This window comes from Lethenteron reissneri, chromosome 27, assembly GCF_015708825.2.
Source record: "Lethenteron reissneri isolate LAM-NWPU_2019-01 chromosome 27, ASM1570882v1, whole genome shotgun sequence".
NCBI lineage: Eukaryota > Metazoa > Chordata > Hyperoartia > Petromyzontiformes > Petromyzontidae > Lethenteron > Lethenteron reissneri.
This window is the reverse complement of record NC_083805.1, coordinates 10,214,240-10,227,571: the sequence shown is the minus strand read 5'-3', so window position 1 is coordinate 10,227,571 and position 13,332 is coordinate 10,214,240. Positions and strand designations below refer to the sequence as shown.

General features: G+C 45.3%; 1 protein-coding gene across 6 annotated transcripts in view; it reads right to left on the bottom strand.

Annotated features, from left to right (window-relative positions):
* The window catches only part of LOC133348545 (peripheral-type benzodiazepine receptor-associated protein 1-like), a 151,751-nt gene that overhangs the window by 45,546 nt on the left and 92,873 nt on the right, over nucleotides 1-13,332 (bottom strand). For all 6 annotated transcript variants that reach the window (XM_061561419.1, XM_061561415.1, XM_061561418.1 and 3 more), the window contains one exon: nucleotides 12,234-12,317. In XM_061561419.1, coding sequence (XP_061417403.1) covers nucleotides 12,234-12,317 — 84 coding nt within the window. The remainder of the gene's footprint in view (nucleotides 1-12,233; nucleotides 12,318-13,332) is intronic.

Here is a 13,332-nt window from a genome sequence, read left to right as displayed (position 1 = left end):
ATGGTACTGGCACTGAAGGCAATAACACAGACGACACACTTTACAGAGTTAAAATTACCCTGGAGGGCAATGAGAGTTGCGAAAAAGCCAAACACAAACAGGATGATTAAGAAAGTTATCGCATGCTTTTCATGAAGGGGGCGATGGAAGGCGTATATTTTTCACTACATCCCACCTCCAAACTCACATCACATTCCAGGTCCTTTTAACACCATTTTTCAAAATATGGATTTTGAGTCGAATATGGATCTAAGTGAGGTCAGCCACTCGCTCGTGCAAACGAGTGGTGTAATGGACTTAAAATCAACCTCGCCAAAATCAAAGTCTTCAGACCATTTGTAGAGAAGTGGGGACACTAAAACCAAAATGACATTTACATTAAGAAAATGGAAAGCTTCTCACTCGATATTTTCCAAAATTATTCATTGGCTGGCTTGGAGTAAAGATTATTGGCATAAGGCCCTACCACTAGAGTATAATAATAATATATTATCATTCCCTATATTCCTATAATCCTATGAACAGCTATATACAAAATAAGGTGCACATCAAAGCACATTCCACTGCAGTATCATGAGGAATATATAATTCCAATATAATTCCCAGCACAACATTCTCCATTGTTCTGGCAGAAATAAGCACTGCGTTTATATATACATAAAGTGTAAAGTAATGATATCAATCCACAGCCTCCCTATACGTGGACACCATGTCTCATGGTTCTCCCAGACTGTGATCCATCACACTGCTACTTGTACCCCAGAGTTCATTACCTCTTGTTTTGTGCCATACCCTCCTGCATAATCTCTTTCTGTCAACGTCTTAAAACCCAACATAAAGAAGCACGAACGATGCAACATATTCTATATGGACCTGTCTAGTTTGTTTACGGTTTTGCAGACACACACACACATATTACACCCATGCAAACATCACCAATAATCAATATGAACAAAGCCGGAACATTTTTCAGAACGAGCAGTTTTTATCCTGCCTGCTGCTGTCTTGGGCAACTAGCCCCAGGGAGTGTGCGTGCCCTGCTTTAATGTACGAGAGGTGGACACAAGCAGCATTGAGCACTGAGACGGACGCGCAATTAGCATGCAGCCTCTCCTGGGAAAAGCATGCGGGTAGTAAGGATCGGTTGCAGTGACACATCTTGGTAAAATGATCATCGGGAAAACGTGTGATCAAGCGCCGTTTTCACGACAAACGTTGCCGCAGTAATCTGCATGATGCATGCATAGGAGCATGCTGAAGTGCCCTGAATTTACCACCCAGCTGGAAAGTTGAGACTTAAATTTTTTTATTACAGATTAATAGTTGACTTTCTGAATGTGGTAAAAATCAGGTAACACGTGTCACTATGAGGTGAACAGGTGTGGAAGATCAGAACGCTGAGTCGACACCACTGAGAGGCTGAATTCTAATTTGGGTTTCAGCCACTGCCTGTGATTAAACCGGTTTCTCAAGTGTTGACATTTGATGGGATCAGTATAGTCCCCAATGTCTGTTCAAACAACCATCTTGTTACTTTGGATAAATTCCAGCGCTGATAATTTTAAATATCAGTTTTACAACACGTGACAAACATCGATCTCACAGCAGAGGGGGAAGTCCCCCCCCCCCCGCTCCCCTACTGAAGGGTTTTTCGGAAGAGGTTCTATGAAAATCTCATGCCGGCCACACTTCTCAGAGAGATTTTCAATAGGATTTTTTTTAAATATGTCAAGACATGATGCCCATACATTGCACCGTGAATAAAATTGTAAAAAAGAACGGTAAATAAAATTACTAACAAAAGTCTGGATGGTATGAGCCACAGACTTAAAGTGGGTTCGTTTCACATGTTGAGAAAGTAATAGACGGCAATGCAATGGAAATAAGATTAGATATTGTCTCATCTCCTGAATCCCAGTGTCTTTGAATCAGTAGCACCCTAATATTGTAAGACACTACTAGTTGTGTAACAAATTAACACGGAAACAAGTTAGATAAACAATAAAATGTGTTGGCACAGAGCGAGGACACAACTCCATGATTGCCACAGATTATAACGTACCTTCATAGATATACCATTACACTCTTCCACATATTTACATATGAACACACTGCTAAATATAAGAGCACCGCATTCTGAAATGACTAAGGGCCAATCATTTGCTGCCTGACTGAGACGACAGTACCGTACACAAATAATGGGTGAACTTGTAGGAGCTCAACGGCATGCGTTTGTAATATCACAAGACGTCTTACGGGCATGTTTAATTAACTTGCACCTTCTCACACGCTCACAAATAATTATTGCATGCGAGTAGCAAACACTACTTCATGAGCCTGACATTCTAATGAATATGTTTTTAAATCCTTTATATTAAGTTCACTTGTTTGCTTAGGACCGTGCAAATCTTTCGGTCGTTTTTTAACCCACTTCCCGTGATCCAGTCGAGCTGACATTTTCCACACAGACTCGTTGTGCGTGACAATTAATGTTCGTGAAATTTTTTTTCCAAAATTTTACACTTTTTAGGACAAAAATATTATATTTAATTACCAATTGCTTAATGCTGCCATGCAATCATCTGACCCATAGGTGGCAGCCATCTCAAGCCAGAGGACGAGAGGACTCTAGCCGCCACGCATATAAAGGATTTATAGTGAAAAACTTTGTTTTTACGGGTTATACTTGTTAATCATATGGACAGGAGAGCCAGCAAGAAGTACTAATTGCGCACAAAGCCGGCTTGCCTTCAAGTTCCCACACCACCCCACCACACTCCCCCTCGCCCACCACCGTACCTCTTCCCCCGCACCCCCCCGCCACACCCCTCTGCCCCCCCCCTGCAACTTTGCTCCAAGTTACACGGAGTGAACTTAACACGTAGGTTTTCGTGACCAATATTATTATCCGTAAGAGATTTTTTTTTGGGGGGGGGGGGGGTTGGATCGTGTAAATAAATATTCCACCGAGCGATTTTGATCCACTTTGCTTTCCTCGGATGAAATCAGAGAACTCAACATGTTTTTTCTCACGTTACCAAACCCTGCTCGAGACTCCACTTTTGATTGACACTTATCTTATAGAAAAGGCAAAAACACACCAACGGAGCCAGTAACAAAAGAGGCAATGGAAGGTAATTTTAAAGTTGAGCAGCAAGAGGAAAGAAGCAGAGAGAAGTGATGTGACCAACAATGTGTGGTGGTTGAGTGGAGTGGGTGTGTGCTGTTTTGACCTCAAATGTACCGGTTGAACACAGTGTAGATGAGAATAAATGGTGAAACTGCTAGACCGAGAATGGTTCATGAAGATGGTCATGACTGACGACGATGATGACGACGACGATGACAACTGCCGTGTCAGACTGGACACCAACGACTGCACAAGCGGTTCACTGTGCATATAAACAAAAAACTTCATTCGGTTTTATTCCAGCTCCCAAAAGGGGAGGGGAGGGGGAATCTGTGTTATTGCCATGTGATGAACTCTCCTTTTAAGGGTTATGTGAAAAATGTTGCTGGAGTGTGGAGAATTAAGTCCAATGATGATACTTTAGAAATAGTTCTGTGATGCACACCGCGCTCACTGCAGAAGTTTCAAATAGACATTTATCTGTCTCATGACATGACCCCTATATAATAATTGCACATTGGTAATTACAAACAGTTCTCCAAAACTCTAAAACATCCCTCTACTCACTGCTTATCCACTCCACTAAGCTTCCAATGACAAAGCATTTAATTGGGCGGCTGACGGAGAGTGCTCATTTACGAAATCAGTGACAAAAATATTTGTCTACGAAGCGGTTTAATATTCGTCAACGACAAATGAGGGAATGAACATGGGCAACATTTCACAACTTAGAGTGCACTCAATGTTCGACTGCTTTCCTCCACGAGACAAAGACAATTGCAACATTCGCAGACCAAGCCCTGACAAGAAATTACATCGACGAGATTAAAACTACGTTATTATATATTTTTTAAAGGCCAACTAAATGAACACCGCTGACGAGTATGGGGCAGATTCTTCAGCTGCTGGACGTGTGGCCGGTGAGGGGGCGGCCTGCCTGCCAAGCACCTCACAACACCAGGGCGCCCTAGGGGTCAGGGGTCACCCGAGGGCACGACGGCAGCGCGTGCCGGTTCACGCCGACGATGCCACGTGGGGTCGCTTCAACACGGAGTCACGCAGAGTGGGATAAAAATTTGGCACGTTATTTATTTATTTAACCTTCCCATCTTATTACCGCCCTCATTAAAATCTATTCCCTCCAACTCCGCCTGCAAGGCCCCGGCGCATGATTCCGTCCCCGCAGTGAATCATTCCTCGTAGAGATTATCTTCGCATTTGCGCAAACAATCGTCCCGGATAGATTTATTCTCCAGAGCTAGAGTCAATCATCTCCCTCCATCTCCATATCTCATCTCGCAGTCTAGGCTTGAATATAGATTCATATTGTTTCACATTTATTCCATTATATTGCATACAGGGGCAAAAATTGAAATAGCCATCGCTCACGTGTTTGAGGTCCTGTATTAATATTTTACGACATCATTGCCGATTTATTTTATAACCTTTTTTATTGGTTATTCGAAGTGTGAATACATTTTATTTGCACAAGCGAAGTGTTTGGAGGCAGCTACCTTGGCGTGTGCCAGACCTCCTTTGAACCCACAAGCACAAAATAATGAATCTCTCAGACAATAATAAATACAAATATAAATATCCCTGTATAACCATACAGACGGCTGCGGCAAGTGCTCATAGTGCACATCTATAAAGGCTGACATGGTGCTCAGAGGGGTGGTGTGCCTGGTACCATGCCCGGCTGTTGTGTATTCCCAGTACTGCTGTTCAGCACTCACTGCACATGAGATACTCATTTAAGAATGAATTGACATGAGGGAGACCCAGGACAGCTTCAGATATCGCGTGCCACCGATGTTAGCCACGGTAGGGAATCAGGTCATAGCAGGAGGTGCAAACCACTGCAATATCGCTCCCCAACAACAACCGCCATTCACCACAGCACCTGTGCCTTGCTTGGTGCAATTTGAGGCCGTGGTAAGTATCGAAGGCCCACTGGCAGGAGGTCACGGAACAGACCCAGATGTCATGGGTTGACTGACTGAAATGACCGGAACATGCACCAACATCGCTCCCCAGTCACATAGAAACACACACCCACGTTTATGTATATGTAGCAACATCGTGAATATCACCGTGTAATGTCGGCTCTAGTGAGGCACGGCGTGCGATGCATTGTCATCGTGGACACCCCATAGGTGGGTGTAGTACCAGCCCTAGAAGGGGCTTGGTGAGCGCTGGGATAGCACTCAGTGGCACCACGCGTGGCATGTAGTGCTGACTCCTACAGGAGGGAGTGTGAGTGTCAGCCATGGGATGAGGTTGCCCTAGGCCAGGGGTCGGCAACCTACGGCTCCGGAGCCGCATGCGGCTCTTTACGGGCTGCTTCTTGACGATGAGTACGTATGTACAGTATGTACTCAGATGCATTGCGGCATCTGAAATACTGAATTTTGTACCGAATTGGAAAGAAATGGCTCTTCTTGTTATTTTGGTTGCCGACCCCTGCCCTAGGCCATGGCACTCTGGTTGAACCTAGAAGGCACGTGACCAGTGAGATCTACACAGGGGCTCCAGGTGGGGGCTTGGGGGTGGTCACGTGTCGGGGTGAGATCCTACGGGAAGGGTCGAGAAACGACAAAGAGGTTTCTCGAAGGTGGTCGTAGCCAAGGGCGGGGCCAGCCACGACCCAGCAGGATATACACCGGGTCCCCACCAGGGACCGGGGTTCAGCGTTGCTGCCGTCACCTGAAGATCCACGATCTACGTTCTACGTCCAAGAAGAAGTCACCAACACGTGGACGAGGACCCAAGCCAGGGTCCTGTCCGTTGTAGCTACTCTCAGTAAGTAGCGTAGTTAGCCTGGTGGTCCACCACCATATGTTATCTGTTAAAGGGGCAGTAACCCCTTTGTGTTATCTGTTGGTGTTAATAAATATCTGTTGCCTCCAAGAAGTACGTCTGCGACTCAGTTGTACCCACTACATATATACACACACCCAACAATCAAGAAAAAGATCCTCGAATAGCCTTTAACATACTTTTTCGGCAAGAGGTGTTGCCAGCACTTATTATGCAAACATAAGACACGTGCACCAACCCACACATGCACGTGGACAGATACCCACACACAAACAAGCCTACATATAGCCATACACACACACCCACAGATGCGCACGTACACAACATACCCACATAGACGAGCACACACACCCGCACACAGATGGGGTCGTGCACACATACCCACACACGATCGTACTCGCACACTAAAATTTACGCAAAGGTGACCTCTCCAAACAGATGCACAGAAGAAACAAGCACATGACAAGGCCACACACAACAGCGTTGTGAGAACACGCCATGCCGCACATAGAAACAAAAAGATAAACACAACGATTACTTCATAACCAGCCATGAGACCCGATGGGTCCACCTTCCTCCATTTTATACATTGGGAGCATTTATTTGCAACGACAAGTCGAGTCACAGACGACGGTGCATTTAGCATAATCATCCAAACTTGTCTGAACAGAAGGCCCTCACTGCAAGTGCTTCCATTGCCTTGTAACGATTCGCACACCCTCACAACACAAATAATTGTCACGATTTGTCATTGCGATTCTATTTTTTTCCCACAAACTGGTGCACTGTCGCCCTTCCAGTGGCTGGCGGGAGTCAAGTGAACTAAGGACAATGTATCAACGGCAGCCAGGAAGTATCGATGCAGGATTGTGGCCTATCCAAGCCGTCGCCATCTCTCACAGTCTCGCGACACAACAATCCATCGAACTCTCCTACACACGAGCTGATCACATCGCTCCGTCTCCGGTGGAGGATGGTGGGATGTCCTCTGGGGGCGTGTTACCTACTCTGGGTGTCACTGACGACACAGTTAATCTTTACCACGAGCCAGCATCCCTTATAGTGACATATCCCGTCCAGTCCAGTCCTCTTACTTTTATTAAATCTCCATATATATAAAAGGCAAAGTTGTGATTATGTGTGTCTGTTCAAAATGTTTAGCGTACTTCCCGACAATAATGCATATATTTTTTGCACGGCAAGTGAGCTGTGACGTCAAATCTGTCACGTGACCCGCGCACGTGGAAGCGTAACGCATTGTAGTGTAGCGGGTAGCGCGCTGCGCTACGAACCCGGCGACCCGAGTTCGATTCCCGCTAAAAGGCCACCACCGGTGACGATTATTTGAACCGGTCCTGGGCCTCCCTTAGGTCGACTCAGCCTCAAATAAGTAACTGGTGTGGTGTGTGAACATCGCCACTGGGGAGACAAAGGCGGCTGGGCGTCGTGAATGCAAGTCCTGGGCGAAGCCGGATAGTAAAGCTAGTATTCTATATGACACAGAACCTGCCGAACAATAAATAAAATATTCAAGAACGTGACTGGGAACAGAATAGCCAAAAATGTAGAGGCCAAACAGCCTCATGAGCAGCTACCAGGAACATTATCGATCAGATTCTGAAGAGCCTCGTGAGTTTACCCATACCATTGTGCCTACCCTTTGTAAATAATAAAAAGGCATTTTGCTCAGTGGAAATGTATGCAGACATTCAAATTCAAAAACCAAGTCTCAAATGGAAAAATAGTAGTAGTAGTAAAAAAGACACACCGAGTTATTCAGAGCGGCATCAGAAGATTATTTTTTCCCCCGAAAAATGTTATTGCTGAAGGGCTGCAAAATGTAAAGTATTAAATAATTTCTCTAAGACGATGGTACTTTGCAAGCCGACTGGCTATCAACAAAGATTCGTTCACGAAGCCATCCATACATACAGACACAGACACAATTTCAACCGAGACGATGGTTTTAAACTCAGAAATCATTGGAAAGATGTCACCAACCACTTTGGGTCATGACTTGATTTGTGTTTTATTGTCAACCTCTACCGTCAGCAGTGTGGAGGTGTGTAGCGAGGTGCAATGCCCCCCCCCCCATCACTACCCCCCCCTCTCTACCCCTATCTCTACCCCCCCTCTCTCTCCCCCCTATCTCTACCCTCTTCCTCCCCCCATTGTCGAACACACTTGGACTGCGCCCTCGCCTTCAGCTCCACCTCTATCTCTCCCCCCCCCCCCCCCCATCGGAACTCCCCCCATCTCTACCACCTTCATCCCCCTCCATTGTCTCCCCGCCCATGCTGTGTACGCACAGTCCTCCTCCCAACTCCCCCATTGTCTACTCTACCCCCACTCTCTCCCCAAATCTCTCTCCCCCTATCTCTACCCCCTTCCCCCCCCCATTGTCTGACTGGCTGCCCCGCCCATGCTGTTCACGCTGCACAAGCTCTCCTCGTCCAACTCTCGTCCCCCACCCACTCACTTTGGAAACCCTTATAAGCAGTTGCATTTGGAGGCTTGTCCTCTTTTCTCTCCGCCTGAGTTTGCGATCGAAACGTCGTGGGTTTTTTGCTTTAATTTTTATTTTATTGTATTATTTTTTATTTTCTATTTACATGACTTTACCGAAAGAACCAAGAATATTAAATAATCTCAGATTTGCTGATGACATGGTGATTATAACAGTCAATGGAAAGTAACTACAGAATATGTTTGAAGAACATAACGAAGGCAAAAAAGCTGGTCTCAAGATAAATATGCACAACACAAAAGTCACATCCAACAAGTTTGCCAAACGATCAAATGTGTCTAAACTAAACCATGTTTTATTTTACCAGGTAAGGCCCACTGAGCTATAAAGCTGTGGTTTATCGTGTGGATAATTATAGCAGCCAAATACTCTAAAAACATGTTTCTAAATGTGAAGGGGAAAACCAGAGGTTCCGGAGAAAACTCCACATGACCACAGGGAGGACATTCAAACTCCAAATAAACAGGCATCAGGGTCTGTCTGGATCGAACCCACAACCTCCTGTATACCAAACGTGTTAGTTAACATCTCGCACCGCGTCTGTTGTAGCGACAGAGTGTTTACACCTCGGGCAGCTATTGAAGGCAGGCTGAGATTAAACAGAATTAAATTAAAGCAGATGACAGCAGGTTAGAGTGCTCTTGGATAACCGAACTCGATAATGAAAAGCAAAATACCTGTAGATCAACGTTAACAATCGGCGGTATATCACCTGCGATGACGTACGGATCAAGAAGATGGACATTGACAAATATAATGGAACAATAACTGAAAAAATCCCAAAGCGTGCGGAGGCGCACGCTTGAAATGACACTGAGACAGAAAGATGAGCACAGGGATCAACGACAAACCCATACGAGTCATAAAACATCGATGCTTAACACCCGCCGATTGGACACATGTATTAAGAGCGTAAAAGATTGATTTTCATCAATGAATCGATAGCTTGTTGTGCCTGTCGTTTTTTTTAAGCAGCCTGTGGCAAGACGACACCAATTTTGAGTTTTAATGACCTCCAACACGTTGCCCTTGCTTAGGGAGACGCCCCACAAGGCGACTTCAAGACAATGCTAATGTTCTCAAATTTCTATACGTTAAGATATCTTTCCATTCCTGTAACATTTATCTTTCATTCCAGTTTACCGACTGACGTGACCTTTAAGAAGAACACTACTTGCCATTCCGGGCGATGCAATCGCTCCATGTCTAAAAAAATTCCAAGAAAAACAACACAAGCAATATCATTCAGGGGAATGAATGTCAATAAATACAGATAGACAGCATCGGCTTCCAAATAAATGCAGCCGTGCTTTGTTTGTCCGCACAAATAAAAATACGTAATTAAGATATCACAATTGCACTTAATAGTGTAATAAAATTTCAAAATGGCATGGCGAATAGGATAGGATTGGGAAATATTTGCCGGCATCTTAATAGAAGCAGTCACTACAAAAATGGAACACATTCTGCCAGTCGCCAGCAAAGCCTCTGGCTGGACCAAAAGCTCTCGGTAAAATGCTAGGCGTAGACAGAAAACTCGAGTATCTTTCAGGGACCACAGAGGACCATGCACTTTTCACAACAAATACGTGTGGGAAGGTACTTTTACTGAACGGTACATCCGCTTCACGCAGCCAACAGGAGCAAAATAAACCGGGAAAAAGGACAATGCAATTTAAAATAATTTAAATCGAGAAATGCAAGGTGTCACGGAGAGAGTGAGAAGTTTTAAAGAAGAAATAAACACCACTGTAGGGAAAGGCAGCTCATGGCGTGGCTGGCTAGCTCACCATCACGCGACGCACACCGATGGACTTTTAATGAACCCATAGGCTCCTTGACGTTGATGAAGTAGGACTAAATATGCCCACTGTGACCTGTTAGAGAATCATTTCACACCAGGTGTCATTTCAGTGCAAATTTATTTCGTCAAAATCTGCCACAGAAATATAAAACGCTGTGCAACCTCTCCTCTGGGCTGCATCGCTAAGATGCCAGAAATGTTGTCATGGTTTTTTTTTGCAGTCTGAGCCAACATCACCACCAGCAATGATCAATCCACCGGTAGATGAGGGCCTCGAAAAGCCATCATCACCTCCCAGGTTACCAATCCATCCAGCACCTGCACACACGCTCACATCAGTGATCCATCTCCGAGGACGATCATCGCCAATTTCCCACCACTGCAAATCGAACTCATCCATGGCATCAACTCCTCCTCCAAGAGCGTCACACTGTGTAAGCTAAATATTCGTCATGTGTTCGTAACGCCATGGCGCCGCCGATCTCGGGTTTTTGCTCGCACAGTTTCTGTTCCCCACCTCCCCCCCCGTGCTCTGTACTGGGCTCGTGTTGAGTCGTAATAAAAACAATTAAATATCCGTCATGTAACATTTGTTGTTCAGTTTGTGTACATGTTTATATGCAACAATCGGAAGAGTGGTTATAATTATTAAGGAGTCCATATAGAATAGTGTTACCGATCATAACAATTTAATGTTATCACAAATACTCTGGGTCCAACAAACACACTTATTTAACTGATTTCCTAAATATTGGTGAGGCCAACCAAGAAGTTGAGTTTACCGTGCTTCATTTTGCATATCAATTACACTTGCACAAATTCAAATGCGCTGCTCATAAACTCAATTATATTTGTTCCAAATCACTGCTTTTAAGTCCCTCTCGAACATTATTAGAATTCCGATTTAAAGCTTTCGTGACTGCAGGGATTCCTCTTCTTGGTTCTTTCGGTAAAGTCACGTAGAAGAGAAATAATAAAATAATAAAAATAAAACAATAAAATAATTCTCACGACATTTCGGCCACAACGCAAGCAGCCGTCCTCAGGTGAAGAACAGGTCTGTCGGACGCTGTCTTTCCGATTCTCACGACGTTTCGGCCACAACGCAAGCAGCCGTCCTCAGGTGAAGAACAGGTCTGTCGGACGCTGTCTTTCCGACAGACCTGTTCTTCGCCTGAGGACGGCTGCTTGCGTTGTGGCTGAAACGTCGTGAGAATTATTTTAGAATGTTTTATTTTTATTATTTTATTATTTCCCTTCTACGTGACTTTACCGAAAGAACCAAGAAGATTATTAGAATTCACATCAGTCGCTCCGGCACGATCGTCTAGATGTCTTAGACAGCTTATATTGGGGAAAGTAACTTTTCAAGTTTCTTAGCCAAAGTCAATTTAGAAGAAAAAAAATCATCAATCTCACCGACATTCATTTGCCCAGCAAGTACACACGACATTCAAATACACACACGGACGCATGAGTAGATAAATGCACGTACACACACGTTACCAGTCTACTCCAAATCGGTCACCAGGGACCAAACCACAGTGAAAGTGCCGACGTGTGTTCATGCATTCTCTTGGTAAGCTGACCAAACTCAGCCGACGGGTTAATTCACACTCACCTGAACTTCCTCACACTCACCTAAACTCACTCGCCCTCTCCTGACAGGCTAACTCTCCCTCTCATAACAGATTAACTCACTGACCCTCTCCTGACAGGCTAACTCACTCACTCTCTGCGGACAGGCAAACTCACTCACCCTGTCCTGAAAGGCTAACTCACTCAGCCTCTTCTGACAGGCTAACTCACTCAGCCTCTCCTGTCTGACAGATTAACTCACGAACCATCTCCTCAAAGGTAAAATGGCATGTGAGAGATTGTCAAGTAGCGTTCCTGTGCCGCTGTTATGAACGGGCAGCAGGAAAGCTGCACCTCCTTCACGCGCTACTCACCAGGTCTTGGCATCGGCGCTTCCGCTTCTTGACGTCCTGTTCCAAAACTTCGGCCTCCTTCCTCTTTTTGCTCAGCTCGCCCTCCTGGCAGAAGATCAGGTGGTGGAGGGGTGGGAGAACCGTGGACTGATTACGTATAGTAGCCAGCCTCCTCCGCATGTGTTCATGCAGAGGCCTTTGTCAATCCACTGCTGAATGAGGGCTTCTCAACACCTGCGGGGGTTATGGGGGTTATCTGATTACACTCCGCCACGCTGGTCAGCATGCGTTGATGATGGTCGTGAGCAACGGAGGTGGATGCAGAGCAATGCTATACAACAATGGAATTTGTTGCACAGTGCTGCCAACAACATGGTGTTCCCAGCAGCTTGCCATTCAAGTATTTGCCAGGTACAAATCCCACTTAGCTTGACGAGATCTGCCCCATTAAGAGTGGTTTGGTCGTAGGTTACTGTATGCGACGGCTTTCCGAGCGTCATCCTTTCACAAGAGTGGGGTTTGCGCAGGTATTGAACCTCTCTAAATGTCGCATTCAGGTTCCTGGTCAAATGGGGTTTGCGAATTTTACCCCACCACAAGAATACAATGCAGTGTGGATGTACACAGCGTGTGAGCGCAACTGCATTCATAGAAGGCTTTATTTATTTAAAGCAAGAAATCGACAGTCCGTCAAAGGCAGAGTTAAAGAGGACGGGTTTGACCCCAGGATTTGGCCAAGGAGCAGAAGCTCAGCAGCACAAATGGCTGAGGGGAAAGATATTCCAGACAGTGGGGGCGGCAGAGGTGAAAGCGTGACCCTCCCACCAAGTGAAGCTTGACTGGGAGCTTCGACAGAGGCCTCGGTTGCTGTCAATTCACTCCCTCCATGGGGACCTATGATGTCGGTGGAGAGACGGAAAGAGGTTTTAAAACCGTCAGCTTAAGATTGCATGTATGCATGTTGAACTTCTTTCGCACCGTACGTAGCCGACCGTGCTAATCGGAGGTGCGGAAGAAGGACAACAATTAAACACAAAAGGCAGAACTAAGGAAATGAGTTTTCGATCTAGATTGCAAGTCGGGCACAAACGCATCTATATCCCAGGTGATACTGCGTTTT